Below are 15,720 nucleotides of genomic sequence, written 5' to 3' on the forward strand. Positions count from 1 at the left end.
ATCGATCATAAATGATGAACTGCGTGCGCGTTGCATCCTTTCAAGCCAGACAAATGACCCCGCCGAAGAGCGTGCAAATAACGTGTGAAAGTCCCTTGACAAATGACGCCAAATTTACGAGCTGCGCGAGGCGAGGCCGGCAGGAGGCAACCCTAAAAACCGGAGACTGCAGGCGGCAGAGTCTTTAAAGCCACAAACAGAAACTACAGCACAATAACGAGGGCTAACAAGGGTTAAGTGTGGCAAGGCACATGAAAACATTATCGAATATCGGAATGTGAGAGGGAGAGACAGACAGAGAGAGAGAGAGAGAGAGAGAGAGAGAGAGAGAGAGAGAGAGAGAGAGAGAGAGAGAGAGAGAGAGAGAGAGGGAGTGAGTAGGCGGAGAGAGAGGGGAAGTTAGAGCAAAAGAGAAATCGTTTAGATGCGAGCAAATATTGGTTATGGCTTTTGTTTCTCTTTTTTCCCCATTGTTGTTGTTGGTATTTGCTGCCGTACCACGCGGCGTATGCGTTATTGTTACTAGATGAGACTTGACGGCTTGGCCCTGGTTTGCCAGTTTTTACGAGCTTGAACATTTTTTACGAGCACTTATTTCCGCCCCAGAAATTAGAGAAACTTCCATAGGAAACATTTTATGCCCCCAACAACAGCAACAATAATGCCTAATAACTTCTTGGCCAAAAAAGGCGAAAGAGTTCAGTTTTGCTTGAGGCCCTTTGGCATTTTGCTTGTCGGTGCTGGTGGGAGAGGGTAGGAGGGGGGCGAGACGACGTTTAGGGTCTAGATATTTCGCTCGAAATTTATGATGTGTGTAACAACAATTGGGCATTGTTTACCATTCATGTTGCTGTTGTTGTTGTTGCTGCTGTTGCTGCTGTTGTTGTTGTTGTTATTTTTGGACATTTTCAGTCAAGTGTGTCATGCAAATTTCGCTTATTTTATTTAATGCGATTTTTATGAGTGCCAATTTCGAAGGGCAACCACACCAAAAATGCTTCAGGCGCTGCCATTTGCATTTAGCAGTAGCTCAATTTTTCGATCACGTCACCTTCATTGGGAGCTGAGCGCAGTGCTTAACACTATGCTACAAAGCTGATGGAAGTGTATGGGTAAAAGAGTGGGTAATAGAGAAGCAAGAGAATAGTGGATATGATAGAGAAGCAGACCACTGCTGAAGAGATTCATCCATAAAGAAAAAGACTTGATAGAAATGATGCAAAATTTTATACATTAATAGAGAAACAAACATGTTTAAGGGATTCATTTATCGAAAAACAGATTGGATAAAGTTCATGTAGAGATTATGAGAGAGATCATCAAGAGTCCTGTAAATTATAGGGAAGCAAACCAGATAGACATGACGAATATGCACATCATCTTTATAGAGTCTAATGAAACTCTACATCATCCCTATCAATTATATTACTCTGTGGAGAGATTAGGCAAAGTAGGAAATAGAGAAGCACATTTGATACAGAGCATAGAGAGATTCATCATAGAGTAGCACATTAAGATTCTATGAGAAATTTTATAGAGAGAAAAAGTTATCTGATAATGATAATGTCGAGATTGTACGAAAAGTTATTTGAAAAAAATTTTAAGTATGGATGATATTATTCACTATATAATCTACAGAAAATTTTTATATTTCCTACTTATAGGTTAGAAAATCTAAAACTCTCCACGTCATATTTTTTGTCAGAATTTTTATTTTTAACTTTTATTTTATTTTTTTTTTTATTTATTTTATATTTTATCTTATTTTTTATTTTTCATTATAATTTTTTTTTAATTAATAAAACTAACTAACTAACTAAATTTCTAGATCTAAGATATTTTATATCGAAGCTCTTAACTCTTTCATTCAGCTACCTCAAAACTTTCTTTACTTTACCCCACTCCCGCTTCCAAGCCGCACCCCTTGCCTCTAGTCTGCAATAACTAATATTGCTTTACTTATAGTCAGAGGTCTCACGCTCTCTAAGCGCCCACCTTTCAGAAGATTTATACTGCTGCCGCAGCAAATTTATTATTTATATTTGCTGTTGTTCGGTGCTTGCGTGTGCTGACAGGTGAATCAGAATTGAGGAATTGCCAGCTCGACCCGTGCGGCGAGGGGTCGCACAAGGGATGCCCGGCCAGAGGCAGACCCAGAGCCAGACGCACAATCGCTCAATCGCCTCGACTTAAAAATTCAGCATTTCTACCATTTGTCATGTTTATGCTCTGCCAGCTGCCTCCCTCTCAGACACCAGTTCTGTCTACATCTTTGTCTCTCTCTCTCTCTCTCTCTTTCTATATTTCTGCCCCTCTTTGTTATTCTGCCCTTGGGTCAGGAGACATGAAACGTGCAGGCGGCGCTAAGCCTAAAAGTATGCATAAATAAAAAAAGAGCACGTAGAGCAGATAACAAAGTCGAAACAAGCCATTGATAACTGTATTTGGGTGGCTCGCTGTCTATTTGCCTATATAAATATATATATATATATATATACATACATATGTATGCGTGTGGGTGAGTTTTGTTTGGAGTTGTTAGATAAACAGCTAAACAGAATGCCCTTTATTATTATTTAAGCAAAATTTGACGATTTGACTTTTGATCTGAGGAAAGAGCACGGCGTATAGAATAAGTCCGTAATTGAGCTGTAGCTTTGGCTAACGAAATGAAACCGCATTCGATACCTGTTTGTAAAATGACTGTGAAGCCAGCACTCAAAGCCAGGCGAATAACAAAAGGCGAACTGAAAGCGCTGCAAGCGTTGCGAAGCCCCAGCAAGGATACAGACGAGAGCAGGAGGCGGGGCAAGGGGCAGGGTTGAAGAGAGCAGAGCAACTAGCCCAACCGGCTAACAAGCGAAGTCAAAGCATTGCAAGCAAATAACAAAACCTCAAAAAGAGAAGAAGAAAAGGAGAGCAAGAGAGAGAGAGGGAGAGAAAAAGTTGCTCATAGTAAAAAATCAATCAAATTGCTGAAAAGCCACAATAGAATGCCGGCGAATGTTATTTGCGGTTAGAAAAATACTGGAAAAATGTCAACTTAATTTAATTAAATTTGTTGTTTAGAGCTGAAGAGCTCTTAGCAGGTGCTTAAAGACTTTCGAGTTAGTTATTATAATGAAAGTGGCCAATAGATACAAATCATTTTATAATTTTCCAGCATCTTCCATACTCCTCCTCTCTATCTCTCTATCTGTAAGTTCCTCTCTCTCTCTCTCCCTCTAGTGCCGCTTAAATTTCATGACATTTAACATTAATTTATGTCTTGCTTATGAACAAAATACTCTTGTATAAAGACAGAGTGGGGAAGGGCAGGGTTAGAGGGAAAGAACGTGCTTCTCATTTCTCTTGCAACAAAATTGGCCAACCGCAAGCTGTTGCCAGGACCCAACCAGTCAGCTGCAAATGCACACATTTATATATACACATGCATATATATTTACATTTTTTATTGTATGTATGTTTGTATCAATATTTGTAAGCTCCGGTTAGTCCGACAACTGTTGTAATTTACATGGCAGCCCTCTCCTTCTCCCTAACTAAAGCGCGGCATACAAACAAGCAAAGCACAAACAACAACAAAAAAGCAAAAAAAAGGAAACTTTTTAATTTTCGTGCTCGCTTTTCATGGCCAAAAGCCCGTGCGTCTGACTCTTCTCCGTACGTCTGTCCGTCTGTCTGTCTGCCGTTTTATTTTTTGTTGTGCTGGCGGCAGCGGCTTACGCGCGTGTGGATTGCACATCATTTTCATTTTCATTTTCATTTTCGATGAAAAGTATGCTCCGAGTTGTGCATGGCATCCATTTAGTAGCGCTTATGTGCGGCTCAGCGACATATTAAACAATCAAAAAGCACTTGGCAAGGACATCAAAAATATATAATAAAAAAAAAAAATAAAAATAAAAAAAAATAGGAAAGCTGAAGTAGAGTGAACCAAAAATGAGGAGATAAAATTTGGTACGCTTCGGCAAATTGATTGCCTTTCGGGGCAATTTTTAATGAAACGGCAAACAATGCGAGAAAAACCAAAACCAAAATTCTATTAAAATGCTGTTTGTCTAGGAGGCGTGTTTGTGTGTGTACGAAGGCTGTTAAAGTGTATATATATGTGTGTGTGTGTGTGATTGTGAGCGTGTGTGCTTAATTGTTTATTTTTTCTATACTTGTGACACAACAATTGTAAAGCAAAGTCTTGTTTTATTCGCCAACAGATGGCGCTTTCGGTGAATTTCGATAAATGATGTATTTGTTTTATGCTACAATTATACAATTTTAGGTTCTTCGTTCTCGTCTAGTCTATCAAAAAGAAAATCTATCTTTTTTTAGACATGAAAATAATTCTTATCTTCATATACTAGTTTGTATAGTCCTCTCATTATGGCTTTCGACTGCCCCACAAGGGGAGAGGCAAATCCGAAATTAGTATATATTGTTAAATACAAATGACATTAATATATACATACATTTTCTTTAAATATATTTGGACTCTGAGCCCATTCAAAATGAGAAATCAGGGTATAATGTTTTATTTAACTTTATTTCATTTTATGTTATATTATTTTATTTATTTATTTTTTTTTTTTTTTTTTCAATTTAATATTTTTATTTATTTTATGTAATCATTTTTTAAATTTATTTTTTCATATATATATTATATATGTATATATATATATATATATATATATATATATATATATATATATATATATGCAGTGTCTCGTTATGCACTAGAGTGAGATAGAGATAAAGATAATTAAATGTAAAATTTCTTATATATGATTGAAATCATTTAAGCTCTTATGAATTTCCCATATTTCATTTTATGAAATGTTAATGACTTTTTCGCTTGCTCACGTACACCAAGTGCTCAAATTGTCACACTCAGTAAACGTTTTCCAAGAATTGTTGAACCTTGCACTCTACATTTGGTAGAGTCTTTGAAATTGGAAAAAAATAAGCTCGTTTAAGAGTATTGAAGAGATTATTTGTATTTTTTTTTTTTTTTTTTTTTTTTTTTTTTTGTATTCCGCTTCATGCATATCTCTTCTTGTATGTAATGACTATGCCCATTGCAAGTGTGACCAGTCGACTAAGATTATAAGATTCTAGAGTTGGACATTATCCAGCGATTCATTTATTATAGTTATATTTTATAATTTTATAATGATGCTCATTCTGATTTGATGTTGATTCAACTGATTTTTCAGTTTAAACAAATTTACAGCAGTCTTCATATTTTTAATTTAATAGAAAATAATGGATACTGGTCATCAAAATTGCAATCGAAATTTAATATTTTATGCTCATAATAAAAACGGTGTTTCGCCTGTTCCGGCTGCTGAAATACCCAAATATCTATTGACTGAAAAGTTGAAAATAAAATGCATTTTGCGGCTGCAGTCGATGATTTTAGTTTGGCAAATGTTTTCGCTAAATGCAAATTCATTTGCAAGCACAAATCCGCGCTTGTGGCCAGCTGCGTATCCAATAAAAGCCAAAATGCACTTGCCTAAATACACACAGACACAGAGAGAGAGAGGGAGACAGATAGAGAGAGGCACGCACTCACAGTCTGGCCACATCATGTGACCTATTTGGTTTGCCCACGTGGTCAATATTTATCGTAGATATTCGATTTAGCCAGGCTGCAAACAAGCAGCGCAGCAATGCAAATAGCCAAAATGTCAGTAAAAACTGAATCAAGCCAGATAAACTATTGCACAATTTTTTGTTGACAAGCCAAATGTTTAGCAACAACAACAACAACAACAGAAGCAGCAGCAGCAGCTGGCTAAAAGCAATCGCATTTAACTACAATTTTCATATAAGACTGTACTGAAATAAAACTCTCTCTCTCTCTCTCTCCCTCTGTGTGTGTGTGTGTATTTTGGGACTTCTTCAATTGAACAAAGCTCAAAATGTTTTTCAATTCTGGTTCAATTTCTATTTGCTGATTCATAGATCTATGCATTTTCGAAGAGCTAAAGGGGCTGAACTATGAATATTTGTAGCTTGTAAATTTGTATAATTGTTGATTGAAAAATTGCACAACAATTTTAAAAATTTTGTACTCAGCTCAATCAACAGTTATCTGTTTAAACAATCTATTTTATGTGAGTTGCATTCAGAAAAAGCTTAAGTTTTCATTTCAAATTATTTCCCTATTAAATTGTCAACAAGTTTCTAGATCATATTGCTGGCATATAATGATATAATAAATTATGGCAATATAAAAAATTATTTTTCGAATTATATTTATTAAAAAAAAAAAAAAAGAATTTTTTCAAATAACGCACATAAATATACAGTGAGTAACATTTATATTAGTTTTATTTATTTACTTTTTTTTTTCAACTTCAATCGCCCATATAATATGAAATATTAATTGAAATTAAAAAAGTGCAAATGCTAAATATGGATTAAAAAATTACCTCTCCGATGAGGTATATATGTATATACAATATATATATATAGTTTGGTATATAGCAATAACATAATTATCGAAAAATCACAATATTAAAATCCTTCTTTTTTCTCCTACTCTCCCTCTCTTTCTCTCCTCGCCTCTGCCTGTCGCAACTTTATGATATTAAAATCAAATACATTTTCCATATAATCACAATTGAGTTAAGCTTTTGCCCACTTATTCATCCGCTTCAGTGAATTTATGCACAAATTTCAAATAACATTTAAAGCGACAGCAGTCAGTGGCAATCAGCCTGGCTGGAAGTGAAGTGAACTGAACGCGGACTTTTGTGTTTGTGTTTGAGTGGGGGAGGGGTGGGTGGGGGGTAGTGGGTTGTAGGCGGCCGACTTACCTGAATTGGGTCCATTGCTGTTGGGTCGCGCCGATGGGGCACCGTCGCGTGCCTCTACCTCGAGGGCGTAGGCGCCCTTCTTCTCTCTGTCGAACACGGTTTTGGTAAAGATTTCGCCGCTTTGCAAATTAATTTCGAAAAATTCTTTGCCCTCGTTTCGTGGCGAGTCGACGATGTAATAGTAGACCTGCAAGTACATGCAACACATGCCGTTAGAAGTGAAAATTAAAATGAAAAATAAAAGAGAAGAGAGCAAAAATCGTTTGCTGTTGACAAATCTAAAAATTGTCAGGAAGTTAATTAAAACATGTCGAGCTCAAAGGGGAAATTGTCCCCAAAACAAAATTTAAATCAAGCGCAAAAAAATGCGCCATATTGCAGTCGGAGCTTTAATCATGATGATGCTGATGTTGATGATGATGATCGGGCTAATGATAATCAGTTGCAGTTGCGTCTTGACGCGCCCATAAATGAAAAACGCTAATTAGTGCAGACATTTTGCACGCGTTCATGCAAATTACTTGGCTGCAGGACACGAAATGTGTCGGCCAAGAGAATGGCCAAACAAGAGCGGCATGCAGCAGCCTCAGCCATGGCTAGTTATCCGTTACCCAATACCCATTGCCCATTGCCCATTACCATTGCCCATTACCATTTAGCCGTCACCCAAGCACCATATTATTATAATCGCGGACATTGCTTCGGGCCGCGGCATCCCCTTTCATGTAATGCCCTCAAGGTCTGCCCATCAGACGCATAAAGGGCGGGACACAGACTGCTTTGCGTTTTTTCCTGTTATTTTCTTGATTTCTTTTTTTTTTTTTTTTTTTTCTCCCCGCTCTTTGAACTTTCACTGAGGGCTTAGCATACTTAGGGGCGTGTGAAAATACTGCAGCGCGGAAAAGCAGAAAAAAAGGAGCGAACTGTGGCAACTCTTTGACATTTATAAGCCCAGCTGCCAGATGAGCAAAAGGCGACAAAAGCAGCAAGCTGAGAAAAAAAAAATACAATTATAGTGGAGCGCGAATGGAGTAGAAAGTGTGTGCACTTAAAGAAGAGGAAGAGATAGCAAAATTAAGTAAAAAACAGCAATGCGGCAAAAAAGTGTTTTGCTTTCTATTTGAATTACAGCTGAATGTAAAACTTCCCTAAATATAGGCTGAGTTGATATTTTGAATTAGGTGGCAACTCTGTTCAGTAAATCACAAGTTTTGAAGCCTCAAGATGCTTCAATAATCGAGATGAGTCAAAGAAATTTCAGCTGTTCAATTTTTGACTAGGTGGCAACGCCCAGCAAAAATTTAAATTGCCTAGCAGAGAACTTAAACTACTATAATGCTTTTGTCTAGAAAATACCAATATTTCAGTATTTAAAGATAATCTAGGAGCTTGTAGATGCTGAATATAATAATATAAAGAATATCACATAAACAATTTGAATTAAGTGGCAACGCCCGTTTATCATATAACACAATTTTAAGCCACAATATCAGTATATATAGAATATGCAGCAACATGACATCTATTTAATATGTATATTTTCAACAAGGTGGCAACACCAACCCTTAGTTACAGTTGCTAACTGTTAAATCACTTAACATAATGCTACGAGATTTCTATAACTCTACTGTAACTCCATAACTATATTTTACAATCGTATTCCCAACTAGCTTTCAGCTCCAACTGATCTTTCAAGCACTTAACATAATGTTAAAGCACGTATCACAGCGCCACTGTAAAGTCGCTGTAAATTGAAGCGCTTTTCTAGCACATTAAGCAAATGACGCTTTAAAGTGCTGCCAGCACCGCCCACGAGTTGTGCAAGCAGCCAATTGCCAACTCTTCTTGGTAACTCTTAACATTTTACATCACCATCATCGTGTTTTTTTTTTGTTTTTTTTTTTTGTCTCTTTTGTCCGCCTTAGTCATTCATTTGCCAACAATCGCCTGGCATTTCCGCAACTGACAGTACCTGTTAGCCGTACCCATTGTACCCCCAACCCTACGGGCGACCCTCTATCTGAGGGGCAGGGCTTTAAATGGTTTGCACTCAATTTGTTCGCGCTTCACGTTACTCACCTGATTATTTGGGAATGTGCCATCCTTGTCAATGGCGTTCACTTGCGTCACTTTGGTGCCAATCGGCTCACCCTCCAGCACCGTTTCCTGTTCGCGTTCGGTGAATAACGGTATTTCGTCATTAACATCCTCGAGCATTATGTAAACGGTTGCTTCCGATGCCAATTGCTGGGCGCCATTGTTCTGAAAAAAACAAAAAAACGAAAAAGTTGAGCATGAAATGAGAACAAATTTAATGGCGGCACTTAACATGAAATTTACAATACAATAAATAATGAAATAAATAAATAAATTTGATTGAATTGCAGAGAAAAATTCTGTTAGCAAGACAGTAAAAATATTTTATGAGCATTTGCTACAACATTTTGTACGCCTTAGATGTTTTTAAGGAGTTAACGTTTAATTCTTGTCTATGTTTAGGCAAGCGCGCAATATTGATTGATTGATATTGATTGAGCCAATGCAAGCCATCAACAACAACAATTTATTAGCCTACGTATTCTAGCAGTTGTTTATCATTGCAGGTCACAGCTGTTATTGAACTTGTATTATTTGCCAATGTTTTGTCCATTAATTAAGGCAATGATATACAAGCTCGTCTCTTAAATCCACAAATCAAATGAAACATATGTGCGGATGATGTGTTGTCTATTTACATTGACTCCGCCAGCACAGAAAACTCAATCACAACTTGCCAAAGTCTGTCGGTGTGTGTGTGTATGTGTGTCTGTGTTGGTGGAAGCTGAGCAAATTTGGCAATGCGCATATGAATTATTTATGTTTGCCAATTTTGTGTTTTTATACTCATTCAGGAGAGTGAAATGAGTGTTTAGATTGTGGGCGATGCTGTTGGTCTGTCTCTCCTTATGAATGTTAGCGCTAATGAAGCTATAGTCAACTATACCGTAGAGCTATAGTGCTAAGAGCTTAACGATACGCCCACTTGGGGTGTGGCAAATTGGAAGTGGCATTTTATGGAATCATGAAGTGATAAAACTCACGTTGACAACACCCATTAGGGGCGTGGCATATCGAGAATCTGACAGCATTTGGGCCATGAATGTGTATTCGGCAGTTGGTAACGCCCGACTGCAATGATTTTACTTGTTTTATTTTCTGTGATTTTTTTTTTGTTTTTTTTTGCAAATATTAATTTGCCAGTTTTCCAGTTAATTAGAGTTTGTTCAGGCAGCTGGAAACTCGTATGACAAAGTTTGAACTGGCTGTTTGATAAAGGCAATGCATAGGTAAACAACGAATATCTACGCAAATTGAGCTAGAAATCGATATAGAGATGTGCTTGTGTGTCCGTTAGTTTATTAGCATGAATTAGGGGAAGTTAAGTCGGAATTTTCATTTTCAATGGGAGCCCATTTATGTATAATAGAAAACTTAAAGTAAAAGGTTTAAGACTGTAAACTAACTGAATTAATCTATGTAATTACATAAATTTAAAATTTCATGGCAATTTATATTTTTCAATATAATAAATAATACGACAAACTATTCCAGTTAACCGCAAAAGAATTTCTATTATAACATTTTTTACGAGAATTTCTAATTAAAATTTGCAAAGAATTTGGAATTTATTTATGCATGTGAATAGCAAACCGCAAAAATGTAAAACTAAAAAAAAAAAAGGGAAATAAAAAATTAATATGAAAATGTTGACGACATTTGCGAAAAAGTGTATTAGAGCCAGATCTATATATATGTATATGTATGTCTATGTGTGTGCTAATGCCATGTCGTGGGATGTTTAATTAACTGCATTTAATGCGAATGCAATTGAATTTTAATAGCACGCAGAGAGCAGGCAGGCGAGAGTGAGAGGGAGACAGTCAGGCATATATGGCTGAGTGGCCTTTGGGAGCTGGAAACACATCATTTGTGGCATTTGTTGGAGCAGCGGGAGCACTGGAGCACCACAGCTGCTGTTGGTCATGTTTTAATTTATTTGAGCAGCTGAAACAATTTGTCAATAATTTCAGTATTGCTGAATGGCCGCACTAATGAGCTGCATTAGAGGGAGAGAGAGAGAGAGAGAGAGAGAGAGAGGGAGAGAGGCAGTGTGCGCCTGCACTGATTGAAATTCAATTGCGATTCGCACTCCGTCTGTCTGTCAATCAGTCAATCAGCTGTTCAATTGCCAGATGCCAGAACTAAATCACAGTGAAGCGCGGTTCATAGTCAAATTGCTAGCCATAGAGTTGGCAGAGAGTGAGAGAGAGAGGGCGGGCGACAGGGCACTGATGTCGTGCCTTACAGCTCGCGCAAGTAATTAAAACTTTTCAAATAAAATAATTACAAACGTATTTTGAAGTCATTTCCAAATGCAAAAGTCAAATACAGCTTAATTGAGCGCAGCAGCGCTTGAAAACTTGAAGAACTTTTTCTGCTTTCCTTCTTTTCTTTTCGGGTCCTATGCTAAGCAAACAATTTACAACTAAGAACTGAACTTGAAAGTTGAAATGGCAATAGAAATGGCAATGGAAATGGCAATAGAAATACAAATTGAAATGGGAAATTTGTCAAATTCAAGCTGATCTGGCACTTACCTCCACGCGTATGGTCAGATTGTATTCCTTGATGCTCTCGTAGTCCAGCGGATGGTTGACTTTTATGTCGGCCCACGTGTCGCCGTTGTCCGGTCTCTGTTGCAGATAGAACGTATGAAATTTGTTCGTCTGCGCCGTGGACCCAGGCATTAGCCTATAGAACACCGTTGGATTGCCCTCGATGCCGGAACTGCAGACGTTGAGTCGCCCGATGCAAAACAGAGAAGAATTATGTGAGTAAATGCGTTTCGATTGATTTGTCGGTTACAGTTAGTTAGTTAGTTAAGTTGGTTAGTTGTTAGTGTAGAAAGAGTTGAATGCACTACATGATATATGATAGATGGAGTTAGATATGATGAGTTTATGCTACAAATGTTTGAAAATACTTGTTGGCATTTCAAAAATCAAATTATTATGAAACTATTTGGGTTTGCATCCAGGCATCGAGCACTCGAATGCTTGGAGGCAAAAAAAAAAAAAAACACAAAAAAATTTAAATTAATTAACGGCTAACTTTCTTAAGCTATATTAGTGACAGACTCACTCACACACTCACTCACACGCACTCATTCACACGCATGCGACACATCAAAATACAAAAAAATTTGATTTACGACATTTTCGTTTTCAAGACTTTCAACAGGAGAACAACGGCAAATAACAAAAAAAAAGTATTGCGCTTCCAATTGTAGATTTTCCGTTTTCGTGCAAATAAAACGCAAAGAAAATAAGTCGAGGAATAACAGGGAAAAGCCAAGAAAATTTCGCTCAGAGGAAAAAAAGATGGCGTCAAAACAGAAAGGAAAAAATGGCTTCAAAAAACATTTAATTGCCATTCGAGTGTCAAAAAGTTGTTGAAGCAAATTCTAGGCTGGGTGGCAGGAGGCGGAACTAGGCAGTGGGCGGGGGGAGGCAGTAGGCAGGAGTCTGTAGACACGGCCAACAACAGCGACAGCTGATGATGATTGTTTGCTTTCGTGTGTACAGTGGGCGAGGCGCAGATAATGAAAAACAAATTAGGCAAAGGGAGCAAACAAACAAAATAAATTTTATTTGCACTTGGACAGCACTTGCAGCTAACAGTCGAGAGCAAGTGAAAAAAAAAAAAAAAAAATAAATAAAATAAATACAGATTGTAAACCCGAAGTAGCAGAAGCAAAAAATAAAATGAGAAACTTTTTGATACTCGGGTAAAAAAAAAAATCAAATAAAAATATGGGAAGAAATCTGTCAGACTGCGCAAAAATGTTGCTGCCAAGGGCGAGCGCAAAAAGCAGATATATGCTATATGTATATAAATATATATATATCTATATTGGACACAAAAAATCGGTTGCAAAAAATTGAGTGTGTGAAGGGGGGAGTTTTTTTTCGGTTCTGGTTGGGGATAAATTTGTGGATTGCATGAACATGTTTGGCATTTATATAAAATTCATGTAGGTAAGTGTTGCTCTGTGTGTGTGTGTGTGTGGGAATTATATATGGAACATATGTATATTGGTATTGGTCGATTGTATTGCAAAAACAAAACTAGTTTCGTGTCTTTCATGTGAATTTTCTTTCAGTGTACACCTTTTTTTCAGTGTATTGTGTTTGGTATTCTGAGCACTTGATTCTCCTGGTTTGCAGTTGGCACCTAAAATGCTAAAACTAACTAATATTTATAGATTAGGTCAAAAAAAAAAATCTTGCAGCTGATAAGAACCAGCTGCTTAATACTCTGTTCACACAGTCAACTTGAGAGGATTGATCTGAGGCTGAAATTCATATCAGTAACAGTTCTATCACATCAGGAATTTCATTTATTAAATTTTACAACTTTTTCAGATAAATGTTGCTGTTGTTGCAAAATTTCGGTGTGAGAAAAAAAAAAAGTTTTTTTTTTTTTTTTTAAATCAGACTATATAAAATTGAAAATATTTTTCTTTGAAATTTGTTGTCTTTTTTTATTTTATTTATTTTTTTTTTATTTATTTACTTATTTTTATTTTTATTTTATTATTATTATTATTTTTATTTATTTTTTTTTTATTCATTTACAATACTTTGACAGTTATAGAGGTTTAAATTTTTTTTTTTTTTCGATTAACACCGTAATTCATATTATCAAGAATTGCTAAGATCGAATTTATTCAAGAAGATAGAATTTTTTTTCGATTTATCGTTATTTTTTATTTAGCGAGGTACAAATCATCGATAATTGACTGTATTTAAAACTACATTATATATTTCAAAATAAAATATATATTTATTTGTAAAATTAAAAAAAAAAAAGCTAACTTCGGTATAGCAAACTAGGAATATGCATGGATATACATACATACATATGTATATATGTGTATTTGAGATAATAAGGCTTGATTACAAATATTTTATCGAAATACTTTAAGCCTCAGATTTACTCAGGCAGCAAAAAAAAAAAAAAAACTTTGTATTAACCTCAGACATAGAATTAAACAAATCTCGATTAACTGTTATGTGAACAGAGCATATATATATGTATACACATGTTTTTATACATATCTGTCTATATTTATACAAGTTAAATACTAGTTGGCTAGATAATACATTTATCGTTAAGTGCGACCCTGTATTTTTTTTTTGTAGCGCCTGCAACGCGTATCGTTATTATTGTTGTTGTTCTTGTTGTTGTTGTTGTTGTTGTTGTTGTTGTCTGCTTAAATGCATGTTACACTCGGCAAACACTTGACAGTGCGCGCATTAAGCGTACTAAAACCACAACAACAACAGCAACAACAGCAGCAACAGTAATCAGAGAAGAAGAGGAAGAGGACTAAAAACAAACACATTTATTATGAGATACGCGCACTTGAAAACTCAGCCCACACATTGCGTCCTCCGGGCGGGCACACACTTGCCTAATAGCATCTTGGCTAAAGCAAACACACGCATACATACATACATACATAGACGGCTATGTATGTATATATCTATTTCATATATACACATGTACATATAGTTGGAGCTGTATAGAACGTTGACAATTTTGTGCTGGGACAAGATAATTGCAAAAACCGAAAGAAGTAAAGTAATAACAAACAGAAAGACGTCGAAAATTAGAATGAAAATTATGATTTTGTTAACTCTTTTACTTTACTTTCAAATTTATTTGCAATGTAAGGCAATGTAACCCAAGCACGTTTAATAGTTGGCAATTTCTGAAATACTTGGCATAGAAATGAAATTTACTTAGAGAGCACTAGGACTAATACAGGTGCAGGTGCTGGTGCAGGTGTCGACGGCACGGTGCATATGTGCAATATATATATATGTACTATATACATATATACATGTATATATAGAGATGGCGCTTAGAAACGCTTTAAGTGCATTGCTTTTAGTGCTAACAATAAAGAAAACGAACAAACTGAAACTAGGTAGATAAAAAAAAAAAAAAAAAAAAAAAAAAAGTCAACTGGTAGCAGCGACTGCCCGTGGCCACAAAACTGACGCATAATTAAAACGTCAGTGCCATGTGTTTGGCTTGCCACAAAGCTAAGAGCTCTGCGCGTTATGTTAATGCGGCTGCAGCAGAGATGAGAGATAAACAGTGAGAAAGAGAGAGAGAGAGAGAGATAGAGCGCGAGAGACTAGCCAAGTCAAAAGTCATTTGAGTGCGCTACTTCAAGTTTTTAATTGCAATTATAAAAACACAAAATAAAACTTTATTCGAGCAAACTTTACGTCTTGCCTTAGCTCAACTCTCTCTGTCTACGGCTGGGCAGGGGTCAGAGTTGAACTTGACAGCTCAACAAAATCTAAATACCGTCTTTGCTAACTTTAAGCACATTTGATTAAACAAATTCAGGTGACTCCAAAAAAAATAAAATAAAAATTAAAATAAAGAAGAGTAGTTTTTATATACATCATAAGCTGACTAAACTTGACTACTTTAAGCCAAAGTTGAATTAATTTTTAGCGCTAATTTTTCAATTTATATACAGCTTTGGTGTGACTTTTTTTCATATATCAGTCTAGACAAAAATGAAAAATTGAATATAAATTTATATATTTGTGCGGCTTGTGTGAGTTGTGCAAAGTTTTTGGTGCTTGTAAAGTGGATGTGAATGGTGACGATGGGGAGGGGGAATAAAGGTGGCAGAAGGTAGCTAAAATTTGCTTGAGCGTGAGCAAATGAAAGGAGAAGAATCCAAATAGATATATATATATGTACATATGATATACATATATCTATAAAATATATACATATAAAATATATAAAAACAATCATTAGCTCGCGC

At 36.1% G+C, this 15,720-nt stretch overlaps 1 protein-coding gene across 11 annotated transcripts in view; it reads right to left on the reverse strand.

Moving 5' to 3' along the window:
* CadN (neural cadherin) overlaps positions 1-15,720 on the reverse strand; it is a 199,378-nt gene that overhangs the window by 82,223 nt on the left and 101,435 nt on the right. For all 11 annotated transcript variants that reach the window (XM_089465428.1, XM_089465427.1, XM_089465425.1 and 8 more), the window contains 3 exons: positions 11,459-11,648; positions 8,901-9,083; positions 6,822-7,008 (listed from right to left, as the gene is read on the reverse strand). In XM_089465428.1, the coding sequence (XP_089321554.1) occupies positions 6,822-7,008; positions 8,901-9,083; positions 11,459-11,648 (560 nt within the window). The remainder of the gene's footprint in view (positions 1-6,821; positions 7,009-8,900; positions 9,084-11,458; positions 11,649-15,720) is intronic.

This window comes from Drosophila arizonae, chromosome 3 (genome assembly GCF_054131065.1).
Source record: "Drosophila arizonae isolate 15081-1271.41 chromosome 3, UAZ_ARI_1.0, whole genome shotgun sequence".
NCBI lineage: Eukaryota > Metazoa > Arthropoda > Insecta > Diptera > Drosophilidae > Drosophila > Drosophila arizonae.